General features: G+C 49.6%; 1 protein-coding gene across 2 annotated transcripts in view; it reads left to right on the top strand.

Annotated features, from left to right (window-relative positions):
• The window catches only part of Ephrin (ephrin), a 377,189-nt gene that overhangs the window by 334,618 nt on the left and 23,663 nt on the right, over window positions 1–18,908 (top strand). The window contains exon 1 of one of the 2 annotated variants that reach the window (XM_066733818.1): window positions 7,661–9,037. The exons of the other annotated variant lie outside the window; for it this stretch is intronic. Within the exon in view, the coding sequence (XP_066589915.1) occupies window positions 8,919–9,037 (119 nt within the window). The 5' untranslated portion in view covers window positions 7,661–8,918. Of the gene's footprint in view, window positions 1–7,660; window positions 9,038–18,908 lie in introns of those variants that run through there. 2 annotated transcript variants of the gene reach the window in all.

Below are 18,908 nucleotides of genomic sequence, written 5' to 3'. Positions count from 1 at the left end.
ATGATTCGCGGAAGCAACCGGTTTCCCTAGCTGGCTCGTAAATGTCCGAAAGCGCAGCCGAGTCGCAAACCAATTTAAACGCCCTGTCAGCGAGGACTTACAAGCCTCCACAGTCACGTACTCTACTCCCCGAGACTCCCCGAGACCGAGAGAGCTCGCATTTACACCCGGATAACCACAGACCAGTCCTTCTTACGTAACCTGCGCGCGGGACGATATTTCAGAGCGATTATCGAAACTACTGAAAATGCCTCCTTCGTCGGACGCTCCGACCATTATTCTTTCGAAAAATTTACAACGGTGATCGCTCCTCGACCCCCGATATCTCTCTCTCTCTCTCTCTCTCTATATATATATATATATATATATATATATATTATATCCTTGTTAAAAGCGAGCAACAAGGAGAAAATATACAGAGAGAGAGAGAGAGAGAGAGGGAAAATCATGTTGGACATTGGAGCCCACACCTACGCCGGGCAATAATGCGCGTCTAATTCATGGTGTGCGATCGTGGCGAAAGAATCTGGAACGGCAACCTGGAGACTGGCCAATAAATCGAGCATTATCGATACCTGGAGGAGAAAGTGTTCCATATCCGCGCGAGGCTACTCGAACAGCGTCGAGACGGCAACAGTGTGCTCGCCCGGGCTCGAATCAAACAAAGCCTCGGAATCGCGTTGGATAGATTATTAAGTCGGCTCGTATAAGAGCTAATTAAGGCTAACTCGATTCTTGCGTTCGCAAAGCTGTTCCATACACGTTGGATGTAAAGTCGAGTGTCTGCGTCTTTCTTTGTTAGAGAGAGAGAGAGAGAGAGAGAGAGAGTTATTTAGTTGGCACTCTTTGCTATTCCAAAGTATGCAGATAATCTCTACTCGCGAGAATTCTCGATGGTATCTCAAGACGATGCCTTCGATAGGTCGCGATCGATGCGATTTTTCCTCGGCGCCTAACGACTCTCTCTGACGTAATCGCTAACATCCTACTTAGCGTTTTTCTGGAGGGATCCGCAACAAAGCATGGAGAGTACACCCGACACAAAACTCTCCTCGTATCTTCACGCTTTCTAGAGGGGAGAGGGGGGAGCCGCTTGCGCAAGCTGCCAATCGATTCGAGAATGAAAGCCTCCGGGCGATTATAACTTATATACTCGGCGTATTCTCAATTGACGCATCTAGCGTCATTAATATTGCACCCCGGCGATTCTCTCGCGAAGCCTGATGGCTATAGGCGAGAGGCCCCCCGATCGGTTGGTCTATTTTTCTTCCTCGACAAACCGTACGGTCGTATCGCAGAGCTGTATATACAATATGCAAAAGTCGAAGATAGCTTCGAGAGTGGCGCGCCGACTATTTCTGGCTCTCGTGGTATAATACATATATAGAATGTAGCACAGTGGAAAAAATGCAGCGTTCGACTATCTTTGGAATCGGCGATACGCTTGTACGTGGGTGGATATGGAGTGTTTTACTCGCGAAAGGTCAAAGATGAAAGTTTATGTGGCTGGTGGAGCGAGGAGAGCGCGCGGGATCATTAAAATTGTTCGGGGACCAGTCCAGTTTCTCCATAAGGCTGTTCTGCGGGGGAAGGAAAAAAAAGTCCAAGGCCATATATCGCGCACGCCGGCGGTTTCCTCCTCTTTGTCTCAAAATTCATGAACGTGGATCGAAGATGAAAGTGCGTCGATAAGGATTCGACAATAAGGAGTGCGGTTGGTACAAGAGAGTCTCTGGTTGTCCGTACTCGGATCCGGACATGCATCCTCGCCGAAACTCCGACGCAAGACTCGGCCACAGCCCGCTCGGCCATTCTCAAATTATATCTATCGACGCGCGAGTCCATTAAAGATTAAGGGCGATAGCGACAGGAAGACGTATAAAAATACGCTTTACTCCTATAAGAAGATTGCTAAGGTTATTCCGTGACCAGTTGGCGAGTTCCAGTAAAACTCTTCGAGAGCTAAAAATATGCTTATGGACGTATGCGATGTACAAACGCGTTATGTGCAGGTATACTATACTTTCTTCGGCTCGCTCTTTCCAACCGACTATTTATATATGTACAGATCGAAAATCGTATAGCTTATCCGTGTCATCGTAGACTCGATGTAAAATTGACGATCGACAGAGAGAGAGAGAGAGAGAGAGAGAGAGAGAGACTCGCGGTGTAAAAACAGACATGTGCAATTGGTTCGAGTGCGTTATATGGAGTCGCCGAAGAACAGGCTGTATTGTGTAGAAAGAAGAAAACCAATGGGATTTTCCTCAAGGGTATTGTATATCCATATGTTTATAATATATATATATATATATATATATCACTGCGGAGATTGCGGTAAGCGCCAAAAGTGCAAGGCGTAACATCGGACCAACCTCCTATAACCTCCTCCTCCCCCTCCTCCTGTCCCGAACGTATAGCAACCTCCGAGGAAAAAATGCAGCGAGCGTTCGACTCGACTCCACTCGGGCATATGGCTTAATTTATTACCGAAACCGTTGTTCTCTTCGGCGAAATGTACGCTCTGGCTCGCTATACTGCAGTCTGGCCCTCTCTCGGTCATCCGAACGATTTACAACGGCCGAAATGCGTGTAGACGCTCCTCCGCGAGCTCTCACTCCCTCTCATCAGTCCTTCGTCTCGGACTCTCCTAAAGTATTTGCTGATGCGCACCTGTCGCGCACAACCGTGCCATCTCTTCGCCTCTCGACCAACATTTGAAGAAGATTCATAGGTGACGAGCTTGTAAACAACTGCTCCCTTGTATATTTCTATTATATATATATATATATATATATATATATATATATATACAGCGAGTATATATATTCGTAAGGTCGAATATCGAGGAGAAGAGTCATCGCGAGGCGTTTAATTGATGATGCCAAGGTACATATATATGGCGAGGGTTACTCGCGCGAGCAGCGCACTGTATTCACGAATTCGCCACACGGATCCAATCGGAGAGATCCGCCAAGTGGGAAGAAGACAATGGATCGCTCGCCGAGGTTGATTCTTTTGGACATGCGAGACACCGGACCATTATTACCACTCCATATGGAAGAATACGTAATGGCGAGCCTGTATAAAACGCGTCTCTGTAATCGCCGCGATTTGTCGCCCTCGTCGATACACCTCGAGTTGCTTTTCTCACGCGTTGCTATACACATATGTATATAGCATATGGAACGCGTTCATAACATACAACTCGATCTCCCCCGTGTACAATTTTCCCGATCCATCATTCGCTTTCGGGATTTTTATTTTATTATTTCTATAGATTACACGGAGAGCGCCAACGATGTGTTTGGATTGTCGGTATAGGCCATATATATATATATATATATATGGGAGAATTAAGCGATGTCGGGATAAATGCAATGCGGGCATTTTTAATGCTTGTGTATCTAACGCTTGGTGCGTTGGGGTCGCGCACATGACAGGAGGCGAGGAAAGAAAGCGTCTGGCGCACAATGGCAAATGGTATTCTATTATTCGAGAGACGAGCCGATGAGGAGTCTCCCTCCTCGCTTGTTTCACCGCGGACCGCCAGGAATGCAGGCATGAAATCATTCTCCAATATCTCACGTTGGATTCCATGGTGGCTCCCTCCCGGTCAAAAGCACAGGTCGAAAGTAAACCCTAACCGCGCGCGGCCGTCATCCCCCTCGCAACGGCACGCCCTGTCTGCCACGGTCATTCATCACGCTAGTCTAATAATCCTCTTTACCGGGACGACCGCAACCTCTAGCATTAATTATGACGGCCACTTGCCGATATAACGACACGCGTTGCAGCAGTGATTGATATATCTGTCCTAAACTTGTAGCTCGCGATCTCTCCTCTTATTGCTGGAGATATACATATATATATATATATATACTTGTTGTTATTATCATTCTTGGCCGGATCAAACTCTTTGCCAAATATTTTCTTCAAGGTATATATATATATATATAGAGAGAGAGAGAGAGAGAGAGATGCTGTGTATATATACCAAAGTCGATCGGTGATGCACTTGGACGGAGGTGAGATATAAGAGCAAAAGAGAGAATACGATCGATTAATTTTCTTTCGTTAGGCAGTCAGCGTTATATCGCATTGGAAGGAAGAAAAGCGTGAAAGTCTCGAGAAGGTCTCGAAGAGGGCATTGTTCCGCGGACAGGTTCTGATGAGCGCAAGGCTAATGGCTAATGGATGCCTTCGCGATCCGGACTCGCAGCTGGACTCGCCAACTCGCCGCGCACGGCGTTATTCTTCGACGTGTGAAAGGATCGAACTGAAATATCATCCGCGCGCGAGTCCAAAGGGTGATTTTGCATGCGAATCGGGATCGATGTGGCCAATGCCGGTTCAAGGCGGGGTCAGGAGAAACTCGCCGCGGGATAATGAAGCGAAATGGATTGGAGCGCGTTACAAATTTAGCAAACTTGCCCGGCAAATAAGGATGATCGATTGCTGAGAGAGCGTCTCTCTCTCTCTCTCTCTCTCTCTCTCTCTCTCTCTCTCTCTCGATCGTTCTCGTGCGATGGCAAAGAAACTTGAAATGCCTCGTCGCTGTGGCAAACGATTCCTTTACCGGATAAGTTTGCTAGGGAGGAGGAGGGGAGGGGGGGGGGGGAGATCGAGTCTCACGCTTGTCGAGAAACCTTCGACATCTACCGTTTCTATATATATATAATCGCTTATTGGTGTACGGAGCTTTCCATCTCTCTCGATTCCTATATATAAACCAATAATTATATCCGCAGTGTTAGGGTAAAATTTCGACGAATATTATCACATAGGATTGGCCGAGGAATGATTTGGGAGGGGAGGAGGAGGAGGAGGCATCGGGACTCTGGCTCGAATCTCCCTCTCTCCTATGAAAAAGGTGAAATGCCCTTTGGATAGCGGCTTATGCACCTGCGGGAGCCAGCGAGCGCACTCGAGCGGGTCCTTCAAGGACGCGAAAGCTCCGAGGAATAAGGACTTGCGCGCGGCTTTTGGCATCTCTCGCTCTCGCTGGTTTTGTTTGCAGAGGATTTTGGCTTTTACCGGGACTCCCTTTGCCACGGCTGCACAGCGGTAAGGGCTGGAGAAATCAATATTTGCCGAGCACTCTCATTTCATGACGCGTTACGGAGGTACTTGAGTCTATATGTCTTCGGTTAAAGCGCCGCTTTACCCACTACCTTACATCCATTTTACTGCGTTGCTGGCTGGCCCTGCGCTCACTCCCCCCCCCCCCCCCCCCCTCCCTTAACTTCCTTCGCCCACCCGCGCAGACCCAAGAGAGCGAGTGTCCAAGATGTGTAACAAACGGATCGTGGGTCAACGATCAAGAACCCGAGGGGCTCTGTTTGACTATACGATTTAAAGATCCATCGTCGCGTACGGAGCGTGACTTGACTCTATTAAATCTCGCGGAAAGCACGAAACTCTCGGTGGGCCCTCGCCCCGTTCAATATCGATCGGACGACGAACAGCCTGCGCCTATACGACAAATATGGACATTTCCAGTCTATCTTTAACCCGCGCCTGGGACGTTCCATAGAATCGCTTTGCATCTACTCCGAAGACCATAAATACGCATCATGCTTAATTCAGCAGCCTATAGGGATCCCCGGAGTTTCGCGCGCGGATATAACTCGGCGGAAATGATAAAATATTACGTATAGAACGATCATTCTCGTCTTTATTCGCTCGCGCTCCATAAGCGGAACACGATTCTATCTTTGACGGGGAACAACAAGTTGTATATGTGGGGAACGGGACGAGAATAGCGTGACATCAGACTCGTCGATGTATAGCTTCAATAATGTCGTAACAGTGACACACTTTGCCTCTGATTCACGGAAAGCTATATCGCGCGCTGGTGGAATAAAGTCGATATAATTACGGGCGGACGCGTGCTCTCGCTCGATCCCGAGACGTTTTAATCCTGCGACAGCAGGGACGCCGCGACCGCGCGGTGTGTCAACCGCGTCGAAACGCCATCCGGGACGAACGCGATCGTCCAATCGTGTCTCCTTCGATAGAATTTCGAGCCTCAACATTATTCGGACTAATAATGACCGACACGGGCGCCCGTGGGTAGATAACGGTTCTGCCTCGATATCGTCGTTCCGTTCCGTACGTGCATGGCTCGTCGCACTACCGTGAGCGAATCTTCGGGATGTATATACGGTGGACGCTAGCGCGTCGAATCGTACCGGACCAGACTATATATACGTGTTCCAAATAGGAAAAGATCACGCGCGAGTCAATGGGAACACTGTTCCTCCGATAGAAACGTACACGAGTTTCTGCATTTTCTTCTTTAATTTTTTCTTCATCATCGTCGTCCGACTTCGTACGTGGTTCTTCGCACTCCCGTGAGCGAATCTTCGGGATGTAAGGTGGACGCTAGCGCGTCCGAATCGTACCGGACCAGACTATATATATACGTGTTCCAAATAGGAAAAGGTCACGCGCGAGTCAATGGAACACTGTTCCTCTGGTAGAAACGTTCACGAATTTCTGCATTTTCTTCATCATCGTTGTACCGGTTGAAAATCTTGCAGAGTCGCGCAGGCCGGTCTCCCTCCGCTGGAAACGAGACTCGAGGGCCGCTTGAGTAATCATCGGTTGGTCGAAACTCGACAGGAACGGTGTTGGCTGCGGAATGAAATTTTGCGGGATTCCCTCGGGAGGGGGGAGGGGGGGGGGGGAGAGAGGGGAGAATTTATCACGCCGCTCGCTTTTGTTAATGAGTGTCAAACTGTCTTTTCTCGAGAGTCCCGTGGCGGAGGATTGACTCGCTGGATAGCACGTCCGTGGATGATACTTGACAGCTGCGAAACGTCGCTGGATTCGACGGACGGACGGACGGACGCGAGAGCGCGCGCGCGCCTCGCCGTCTCGCTTCGCTCGTCGAGAGAGTATCCGCCTTTGCGCACTCCCCCCCACCCCCTCCCCGACCCCTTCCACCTTTCGCTACGTCTAATCTACTTTCTGTCCATCACGAGTCGCCGCTATTAATATACTTCGGACGAATAAGGAAATGCGCTTTATACTTCCTTTCCTTCCTGCATGACCGGGAACAATGGACTCGGCTGAGAAACCGAGACTCCCATCACCTCTTACCCTCCGATCCAGCAAAATCACTCCTCGAATTATCACAGGAACGAGCGGGAAAAATCAGGTCGATCGATTAACTCGGTGTAATCGCATCGAATAGATTGAATGGTAGCGCGCACCGAATCAGCTAATATGAATTTCTGGGTAAAAGCTTTGTGCCGACTACGATATACCGTATATGTATACATACGTGCTCGGAGGCTATACGTTATTTTTCCACGGCGGCGCGGGGAAAGAGAAAAAAAGAGGAGAAAAACAAGCGCGCGCACAAATTTCAATATAACGAAAACCCTGTGGGAATGGGACAGATGAAAGAAAAATTGGGCAATGAAAAATTGGCGTGACGAATAATGATGGTTTATAGATTTTCTGGTGGGGAGAAGGGGGGAGGGAGAATTCCATAAAAAAAGCGTGGTAGGAGGATGCATTGTGACAGGCGATATTCGAGATGGAGGAGAATAGCAAAGTATAGCAGAGCAGAGGCAGGCTGGTGCGCGCTGTGCTGCGGGGTTCGCTTGGAAAGTCTCGGGTCGGGAGAGCAGGCGGCATAATAGCGGCGAGCGCGTACAACGCGGACTGCACTGGGGAGAGAGAGTCGAGTCGAACGAGAGAGCGGAGGCCGATTCGTGCCTTTCCGCCGGCGCTCGGAAACGCTCGCAACCCTCGAACGCCGAGACAGCCGCGACAGTTCACTCCGCCGACAGACGCGTCCGCGACTTGAGGCAGGAAGGTAGTGCGTTATCCGGGCCCTCCACGGCCGTCGCGCACTCGTTCGCTCTTCGTGCTTCTGTGCGCGCTGCTTCCTCAGCTGTACGCTCCAACTGGATTATTTCCACCGATATAGAGGATTTTATCGCTCGAGCAAAATTCTCCTTCCGGCAAAACTATATCGCGACAGTTTGTGCGATCGTCCAGTGATTTCGTTGATCGGAGAGCACTGGTGTATCATACTGTTGGCAGGAGCCCGCTGGATCCGGCACACATTTTTCCTCCCACAGTGAAATTCTCTACTCGTGCCGCTGTTTCTCTTCTCGCGTCGTCGAGGCTACGACCGAGCCGCGCGCGTGTTTATCAACGGAACATCCAATTGTGTTTTCTCTCTCACCTTCTCTGTGTTACCTCGTGAAAGGCTCGCTTATCAATAATGAATACAGGAATGTAAACGAGTGAGAGTGAGTTTGCGGTGCTGTTGTTGTTGTTGTTGTTGGGGAGAGTTGTAGCTGGAGAAAGTTTTGTAAACTACGCGTGGCTCGAACGGTGCAGGGATAGCTGGACAAATGGTAGGTCAGGCCGAGTGTCTGGTCGAGCGAAGGAACACGGGGTGGATCGATGGAAGTGGGAAATTGGGCGAAAATCTGCAAGCACCACCAGTGTAAGGCTTGTAAGCTGGTCGCTTGACTCGCGGGGCCTGAAAGGTGCTCGTTAAATTGGGCAGGAAGCTCGTCCTGGCCAGGTTACAGGTGTTACTCTCGAGCGACGGGCGGCTGCTTCTTTCTCTTTCTTTCTTTCTTTCTTTCTTTCTCTACTTTTCTCTCTCTCTCTCTCTCTCTCTCTCTCTCTCTTTCTGCGGCCCCCGCGACATGTCCAGGGTGTAACAAAGGAACACTGGCAATTATCGAGCATTGTGCGTCGCATTGAGAACGTGCAACGACGGCTAACCTGCCGAAAAAAAGAAGCCAAAAGTGGAGTGTGAATGTGGTGGTGGTGCCGTGGTGCTAGGTGGTCGTGGACGACGACGACGACGACGACGACGACGACGACGAAGGAGTTTCTCAATAACCGGCGAGTAGAAGGTGCTCGTCGTCGTCATTTCTACCATGGTTTCCTCGTCCTTTGTGACACTCGTGTTTCTCGTCTTTCTGCAAACGGTTTTACTCTCCACCGTGAGCAATTGCACGAAGACGATCAGCATGTACTGGAACACTACCAATTCCATGTAAGTTATTAGCTCCGACGAATTTTTCATCCATTTTTTCGGCCCCTACGCGACTTTTCGCCCTCTACAACCTTTGTCCCTCCTCGTTAACCACCGCCACGCGTGCCAAGACGTTTAAATTCGCGAATCGATTTCTCACGGGACAATGCGAGTGTCCAAATAACTGACTAACCGGTAGCTCTTATCGCGCCTCCAGTTCGCCTGCCAAAACACACAGTCGGGAATAAGACTCGCGAGAGGCTTCGGGGAATCTCCTCGGGAGAAAACGGTCCAAATAGCCGGCGATAAAAAGCGACAGACAGGCTCGCGACAAATATGCCCAGTTATACGGAAATAAGTCTGGTAATAAGGATCGGGCGCCGAGCCAAAATTGCGTAAGCTTTTCTTCCTTCGTCCTTCGGCGTTCGTATAACACGACACGCCAAACGAGTAGAGGGACGAACAAACGGAGTGGGGTGTAAAGAGGGCGGGTGTGGGAGAAAGTATCTTTGGAGTATCCTAAACAATAGCGCAATCTCGTTGCGAGGCTCGAGTTTCTCCGAACGAGATCCTGCCTATTTTTTTTTTCCTCCGCGCACAACTGCAACAGCAGCGGCACACACGTAGTCCATTTCGGCTTATACAACAACGATGTGGTCCAGATAAAATAAATTATGGCCACGGTATGATTTATGTCGAACGAGAAAGTCCATAATGTGCATCCTGCCATTCCGACGATTACTCCTGCCGGACACAAAAGGTAGGCAGATTACGCAACGGCGATATACTCGCTCTCTCGGCGGGCGTCGTCATCCTGCGAGAGCTCCAAATTTCCTGGAGGTCCACGACCCGTTCCTCCTGCTCCCGCTCAATGGAACAATAATCCTTTTTTGTGTACGCCTCGGCCAAATCGTCCGTGCGATAAAGGAAAGTAGCGATACATCTCTCCCGCTTGAATAATAAGAACTCTCGTGGTCTCGAGTGCTGCTGCTGCTGCTGCCGCTCTTGCCGCACAGCGGATTATGCAACCGTAAGGTTAACCGCGATTCCCGTAATATTCCCTGCGAAACGGTATCCTTATACGTATATATATATATATACGCTATAGTCGTACTCACGATTCTCTTTTGAAAATTGCGAGACGCGAGAAGGGGAGCGAGCGACTTCCGAGAATCGATCCGAGCATTCTCTCTCGTATCGGTATGAAATACAGAGAGAGAGAGAGAGAGAGACGAGGAGGAAATTTTTCAGAAAGTTTCAACCGAAGGAGAAGATCCTCGCGCGCGCATACATTACTGCAGGAGAACGCGTCTCGTATAGCTACATGCGTGCAGGAGAATTCGTTTCGTGAGCGAGCGTCACCGGCTTGCTCTCGGGACGCCCGTAAAAAGTCTCTTTCGGAGCGTGAAAAAATGGCAGCCGAATGGTAGGAAAGGTGGGGGGGGGGGGGGGGGTGGAAGAATAAAAAAAAAGAAAAGGGTCCGGTCGAAGTCGCCGTAAATCTTGGGCCCTCTTACAAGGAAATCGAAATTTCGTTTTAAAAAAGTTGTCAGCTCGAGGTGGGGATCGGCCGCTTGATTATCATAAATCTGCACGATCTTCGCTCTGAGAGAAGAGAGAAACTCGCATGGCGGATGAGCTCTGACGTTTACTGCCGCGTATTTTCAAAGGGAGCCTCTTTGTAAACGCGCGCGCACTCCAGCGAGCGCCCCCTCTTTGTAAATTTTTCAAAGTAGTCGTCCTGGTCCACCCCGGATACGGTGGAATCAGCCTCGAACCACGTGGAAAATTGCACGAACAACTTTGTGCAATTGCACACAGCTGCGGTGGGAGAGTTCGACGCTCGTGTGGGGGCTCCGAGTCTATCGAAATCCCCGGCACAGGCGGTATCGCGAAACGACCCTGATCGATCCTTCATATTTTTCTTCGGCTCTCGATAGCGAGCCAACAGTCCTTATTCCACCAACGGCAAGGTTGAAGACGCATCCGCGGATCGTGTCTCACGCCTTTTCGTTACAAAACTGGTTTGACGCTCGGCTATCTCTCTCTGCACACACGTACTTATATATATATAGAACGGATAAGAACTCGATGGTTTTTAGCCTTAATAAGTCAGAAGATAATTTTCCCAGTCTAGAGCAGATCTGGAGCAAATTTTATCAAGTGACGAGCGCGCGTTTTTGCGTCGCGGTTCTATATCGCTTGTATATAAAGGGACAGGATCGATTAGCGGTAGACAGTCGATTTGGTTATGTCACGAGGCTGATGCTGCTGCTGTGTAGTACATACTAATTTACATGTAAATTCAGCCGACTAATTATTATCATACGGCATATCGAATGGAGGCGAAGGAACGAGACGAGGCGAGGCGAGACGAGACGAGACGAGACGACGAGAGTTAATGAATGGCCTGTTGGCGAGTCACCAAGTTCCTTTTGCCACGCGAGAGCATCCGCGACATATTACCACAGAGTCTATTCGTCATTCCCGGAGATTATTCCAGTCGAAATACATTCAGCACGTGGTGTGTGCTGTGTGTTCCACGCTCGTTTATAATAATACAGAAGCACGCGCAGACTTGTGCGAGCCCGGCATTAACTCCAGGGACACATTCATTACCCTCCCTTTTGTGAAATATCCTCTCCTCGACATTAGTCCTTTGTTATACTTTTCGCTGCGCTAATTCGATAAATTCCTTCGGTTGGGGAGGGGGGGGGGGGGGGGGGGACCCCAAAACGATTCCAGGAATTTGCACGAATCTGCGACGCTTCTTATCGTTTCTTCGATGCTCTTTTTATCTGTGTGTGTGTGTGTGTGTGTGTGTGTGCGCGCGCGCGCGTGCATCTGGTCAATGGTGACCAGGATGATCAGGCGTAATCAAACAAGTTCGTTCGAGCAAAGCAATTCCGTCGTGTTGTACGCGCGAACATCGTTAACGTTACATCCTCGCTCGATCCTCGCCAAGGACCCTTACCGACACAACGGCCGATGGACGCTCGACACGCGAACCAACGTGCGAGCGAGCGAGCGAGGTAGCTCCTCATTTTTGAAAAAGATCCCACTCGCAACATGGTCAACATGACATAAGTGTGCTCGCCTGCTAAAATATACACGCACCGTTTCTCTCTAACACACACACACACACATGAAGAATACACTCGAATTAGAAAGAAAAATTCTTCATTAAAATGGAGCCACTCCAAGTTTCTTTTTTTTCTCTCTCTCTCTCTCTCTATATATATATATATATATATATATATATATATATCCTACACCACGTATAAGCGCGTGTGTTCGTCTTAACGATCTTGACGCAGTCTCGTGAATTTTTATTAATGAATTCCCGTAATGATCGTGATCGGAGATTTTTCGCTAATGAACACGGCTTTAGGGTCTCGGGAACGTGGGAGTTTGATGAATGATTTTTGTCGAAGAAGAAGAGCGGCGCGCGGCTGCGGTGCAGGCGAGAGGCTAAAGTGAGTCCGTCCTTGCTTTAACGAGCCGCAAATTAATTATTCATTATTAAAGACTAACGGAGCGACGGGCGTCACGTCGGAGTGCTGCGGCGGCGAGCCGAGAAAAACGAGAGGCAGGACACAGCGCCGGTGACGTTTACGAGTGCGCGGACAGCGCATAAATACCACCGCACCGGACCCGAGCCTATGAGGGACTCCTCAGCATCGCTCGCGCTTCTTCTTCCTCCTCCTCCTCCTCGCGCTTACAGTATATATACACGTGTGCTCCGGCTATTTTCTCGCTTCTCGCAATCAACGCAGCCGACAGCACCGGCGCTTTTGCATAATGCTCATCCGCGCGCTCCACCAAAAGAAAAACTCGAGCCGTTGCGAATCGCTGCATCAAAATGGAAATCCGTTCGATGCGAGTTGGGAGCGGCGCTCGCGCACGCATCATCGTCATCGGGATATTCGCTATCGAACTCGAAAGTCTAGTTACGGGTGACCTGGGGTCGCTCGGTCAATGGGAGATAGATATATATATAGGGTAAATGCCAGTCCTGCGAGACGAACACATGTCGAGGCTGAGAAAAACTATACACGTTCGAAGGATCGCGTTACGCTTAATTAAGCTCGGGGTGCATGGGTTTCGAAGCTGTGGAAGGACTTTTCGTCGAACGAAATAATCAGAAAAGTGTCGCTCTCGAGGTAGAGGCGAGCAGCAGCTGCTTCCTGTTACAAAAAGCTTTATGTGCACGCGGGCTCGGGGAGTGAAAAAGGGACAGGCTTCGGGGGTCGGTTCACGCGCGGTTGCAACTTACACGCGATTTTATGTTCTCGGGACCCTTAGGGCCACGATAATCCATAAAATGCGTGCACGCACCCACTGGAATTTATGCCTCGTCTAATTCCCTGCCACTCGTAATGTTCCACATTACGACGATGTACAACGGTGAAAACATGTGATACGAGACTCTGCGTGGGTGTATTTAAGGGGGGGGGGGGGAGGAGGAGTAGGTATATAGTGGTCGCGGAAGGAACAATGAATGGACGGCGCGAGCGCTGGCAAAGCATCATCGATGTACACACACGTGTGTATCATAAGAAAGAACGTTTAACTTGTCGCTCGGTAATTAAGCTCGCGGTGGAGGAAGGGAGGGAAGAACATTATTCAAATTTCATCGTTCATCGTCGACAATTAACGAGCGCCAGCTCGCAATTACGCCGTTAATTTACTCGATCGCGGACTCGCACGATAATTATCGTCCTGTGATTTTTCTTTGACAGTTTTTCCAGCTGCTAATATATATATATATATAGGACGGTTCTGGTTCAATTGGATCCAAGTGGTAAGATGATTTCCGATCGCAGCGTCGACGTCCTCGGCCGCTATAATTAATTCGCGCCTACGTGCACCTATATATATATATATATATATATATATGAAGATAGATCGATGTGCATATACATGTATATGTATATCGTGGATCGGTTCTTGTCCAGCACGGTCAACACGCGATTTCCCAAGAGTCGGGGAAGGTCATTAATAGCTACTTGAATATCGCTGTACACTTAAAATAATTGCGGTCTGGCCGAGAGCGAACGTTTAGTTTGGCGTTTCAACAGCGGCGGCACATGCGCCCACGTCAGCCGATAATTTCATTCCCACGGGAGCGGCCGAGGAGCCGCGCGAGAGAAGTCTCTCCTCTCTCTCTCTCTCTCTCTTTCGCCCCAAAGTCTGGCCTAATTAGCTCACGATCGCCAATCTCATTTCTTTAACGGCCACGGCGCCCTTTTCGATCCTCGTTGAAGGCCAATTTGCGCATAATAAACAATATCTTCAGTGCGAATAATAACCCAGCACTGGGCCCATTAACGCACCACCGGCTACACTTTTCCCCAACGACTTTCCGGTCATCTCGCTCATATCTCTCCGATGCTGCTGCAGTTGCGATGCGAGAGTCCTTGGAGGCCGAAGGGAGTAGCAGGGGGACGAAGAAAATGAGGCAGCGTGTCGAAGAATGATTCCCGGATGATTCCGGCGTGAAGAAAGGGGCTGGCTCCCTTGGTTCTCGCCTGGCGACACGATTCGTTCTTTCCTCGGTGATGCGAGCCGTGCGCGAAGAGCGTACGCGAGGACAACACAATAGCGATTTCCGCTCCGTCACACCCGGAAGGACTCGAACACCACGATGATTTCTCAGACTGGAATGAGAGTGACGGTAATGGCGGAGGGGACGGGAGGGTCGCGCGTTAAACCAAGAATTCATCCGTGGAGGCTGCGTGCGTGCGTGCGTGCGTGTATGCGTGCATGGATATGTGCTACGTGTTCGACGTACAGAGCCGTGCGCAAATGGGGGAGAGCTAGGAAAAGTACGTCAAGTGCGTTGTACAAGTGCGCGCTGCAAATCCCTGGAGAAAGGGATTACACCTAGTATATACCTATATATATATATATATGTTGTATGTACCGCGGCGAGAGAACGCAACGCTTTCCCTCCTTCTTTTCTCTCCCCCACTCTTTTTTTTCCTCATCTCCAGCAACTCTCTCATTTGTCTCCTTCGTGCCTGCGGACTGTCTCTGTTTCCCTCTTTTTGCTCGCCGTCTCTCTCCCTCGCACGGCGCGGGCCTTGAAAGGCCCCGCGGCAAAGGGCAGAATAGGCCGCAGGAGGAAGATTGAATGGGACGATGAGGAGAGGTGGATCCGGAGAGAGAGAGAGAGAGAGAGAGAGAGCAACGCAAGGCTTTTCGAATCGAATCCCTCATTGTCGACTCGGTAATTCGAGGAGGATCGAAATAACCTATTATCCAGTAATGAGCGCTCACTTCCACTCGTGCACAGCCGCGCACGCACACCAAAAGCCAGCCACCTTGCCGCTCGCTCGCTCCGTCCGCCAACTTGCATACAACAACCCTCTAGCAAGCTTTAAAAGTCCTCCACTTTCCCTCCAGCCACGTTTTTCATTCGCTTTCAGCCTTCAACCTGCGAATCCAGCCCCCGTCTATAACACTTTCGGCCTGCGTCAATATTTTTTTAACCCCGTGCTATGGCGTACCGCCTATATAGCACACCGTAGAAAAGAGGAAAAACTGTTGTGGTCGAGGCCAGGGAAGAAACTCTCGAGGGCCGTGTGCGAGGCTCCGCACGCGTTATTGCCTCGGCGAGGTTTGTTTCAGGGACTGACAGCGCCATCTGTCGAGCACCGCTCGGACAGTCTCGCGCCGTTGTTTCTTCGAGGACCGCGCGAGGAGCCCGGCCGTTACACGTAGTACTATATATACAGTATATACCAAACTCGCAGAGCTTTCACAGGCGTCCGTCGGAGAGAAGGGCTCGCTAGCTTCGCGTAAAAGTGCGAGTCGCGACTCGTCTTCGTTCCTTCGACGAACGCACCGAGTCTTTCGTGCATCGCGAGAAACCGTCAAACCTAATGAAGTAATCATCGGCGTTATCGCCCTCATTGATCGATCTCTATATCCCCGTCCACCCCGCTGGCTTCCCTGTCTCTTGGCCCAACGTGCGTGAGTGTACATATATACGACGTAGTACTACGCGTCCCTCGGCGAGTCTCGCACGCCACCGGAAACGCATCGTGCATTTATATACATAATACGCCATAACTCGACAGATTGGAAAGAGCGAGCAATCTCTACCACTCGTTTTCTGCGAGTGCGGAATTAAATGACCGAGCACTTTGGTAACGATCAGCCTCACGCGGCCATTAATCAACGGATGGGACGTTTCATCGCGTGGAAATTAATATTATCTACCTTTTCTCAAATAAGATTCCATCTGGTAATAATGATTTCAGTTTGCGCAGCCTTTCCTTCTCCCCGACGTCCTTCCTCGGCCAACAACCTAATCATCCTCTTCAAATTAAATTCTATTTCATCTCTCGACGAGAGAGACAAAGCCGAGCAACAGATTTATCTCTCGGTGGGTACACACAGCTGAAACTTGCACCGATCATTCTCGAGGTCGTGTTAATGGCACGAGCCTTGTAAATTTGTACAGTCTCGTTCCGAGGAATCGTAAAACTCTGGAAATCAGCCGCTAATGGATCGGTATATTTGCTCGAGACTGTTTATTTTTCTATCCGAGAGAAAAATCTTGTTGTTCCCCCCGAGCCGCGCCGGCACGAACGGGCCTCTACCGCAATATAGTTATCCGACGTTCCTTCCACGCCATAAGTGCAGTGTGTATAAGGAAAACGTTTTAATCGCTGCTTGGGAAAACTTTGCTAATGCGGCACGAATTTCGGCAGAAAACAATAACACGGCGAAGCAGCGAGGCGGGATAAGAAAAACAGAGACAAAGGCCCCGGCAGCTCCGGGCCTGACCTCTGCTCTACCTGTCTCGCCGTCAGTTCCAGGTACAACTTTCGACCGTTCTCGCTTTCCCCGTTTACCTCTCCTCATCTTTTCACATACCAACATATTCTTTTTTTTTTTTTTTTAATTTTAGACTTTTGCTATCCAGCGCAGGATTAATGGGGGTTCGCGAGCGCAAAGGCGTTACACGGGGAAGAGGCCCGAGGAGAGAGACGAGAAAGGGAGAGAGAGAGAGAGAGAGAGAGAGAGAGAGAGAGAGAGCGTGATCTTAAAGTACCCCACTCCATCGAGCCCAGGTTGGCTGGTTCCTCGAAGCAGGAATGCAGTAATCTAGATAACCGACCATAATAGAATACCTGGGCCTGGATGGGCTGCTTTCTACCTCGTCGCACCTTCGGCTTTTTTCTCCCTCTCCCCCCTCCCCACTCCTGCTCCCCTTCGCTCAGCTCTCTCGCTCGCCTCTGCTTTTCCATCTCCAAGGATCGTCTCGTCAACGTTGTTTCTACGTGTGTCCGTCTCGTTCCAAACGCAGCACACGTTGATTCTCCTCCTCGGTCCACCAAGCGAGCGGCGGCGGCGGCGGCGGCGGCGTTGTCCGACAAGAGACGAGGAATGCCGAACACGAGGTGCCCATCTTGCGGGGCCCGCAACCGCGTACATGTGTTTTCCACGAAAGCTCGGCCACCGAGAAACAAGGAAAACTCGACCTCCAGGCCGTATAGCTGTGTATATAGTGTGGAACAACACTGCACACAGGGAGCCACCGCCAGATCCTATCGTATTACCCTGACGGCGCGCACGGTGCGTCTCACGCTCCAAGAAATTTTCTCAGCTTCCAGGAGGGCCAGCTCCCATCATCTCCGTTTCCTTCTCGTTATTTTTGCTCGTTAACGATTACGCCAGACCAAGCTTTACTTATCTAAACTAGGGGAATGTTAGTCTGTAATTAGTGCTCGCCAATTCATCGTCCAAACTCACTCTCGTTAGATGCCCAGAAAATAACCTGAAATTATGTTTCCTCCGATTACGCCATTTCGTCCAATTCTCCCGCTGCCTCGTGCTCCCCTTGCTTGGATTTATATTTCCGATTGGCCTGATTTGCCACCGAGTTTTTCCATCGATTACCAGCAAAATTCGTCTTTGGCTATAGAGCCAACTACACTGTACACGGTAGGCGATCCTCCATACACTTTCTTGCTCGCACAAAGAAACGGTGATCGAGTTTGTTTGGCGACTGACGGAGTGTTGGATCGGTGTTAAGGGAAAACTGGAATCCGCCAGCATTCTTGAAATCCTTAATATGCGTTCAATCCGAAACTCGGCGTAGCTATCGAGATGGAGAAAGATTTTCCGACTCTCGCCACCCCTTTTCCCCGTTCGCTACAACGTCATAATCGTTCGTTTTTACGCTTATTGCATCCGCTAATATGAAACCTAGTCTCCCTGATTGTTCCCCCCCCCCCCCCATTCTCTCTTATTCCCTGATACAAATTGACAATTCCGCCCGAAAGAGACGAAAAACTTTATTTCTAGGTCAGACGAGGGGAGGAGGAGGAGGAGGACAAAAAACTCGAGTATTTCTGAAAACGCTTTCCGGCGAAAGACAATTTTTCTCCACGCACGTTTGTCGAGATGCGAGTTTTCCTAATCCAAGACGTGAAATAACAAAAAATGTAATACTATTTTATTTTTGGCCAGAACTGTCAGTGGAGAATCTCTCTATTGATCTAGCCGAGAATAGAATGTATATATAATCGTTCATTAAAAAGGAAAATAAACGTGTGCAGCGGTAAAAAATAGAACGGAGCTATTTCAGCATGAATTGTGATTCGTAGAGATTACCGGATGGAGGGAGGAGTCGTCGAATGCGCTGCGAGATTAAAAATCTATTCTCACGCTGATTAGCGAGATTTTCGATCGAGGGTCGTGTGACACAAAGGACGATAATTTTATTTGCCTTCCTTCAGCTGTTATATATGCTGATACCGCGATATTCGTAGCAAAAGTTGCAGCTTGTGGCGTAGCGTACACACACACATCCGTATATATACAAGTTTGTGTAGTGTACGGGCTGGAGGGGAGAGGGGGAATCGCACGGGCAGCA

The sequence above is a fragment of the Prorops nasuta genome, unplaced genomic scaffold (assembly GCF_024137725.1).
Source record: "Prorops nasuta isolate Cenicafe-Biocafe unplaced genomic scaffold, Cenicafe_Pnas_1.2 PNAS00011, whole genome shotgun sequence".
Lineage (NCBI taxonomy): Eukaryota > Metazoa > Arthropoda > Insecta > Hymenoptera > Bethylidae > Prorops > Prorops nasuta.
This window is presented reverse-complemented; position numbering and strand designations above follow the sequence as displayed.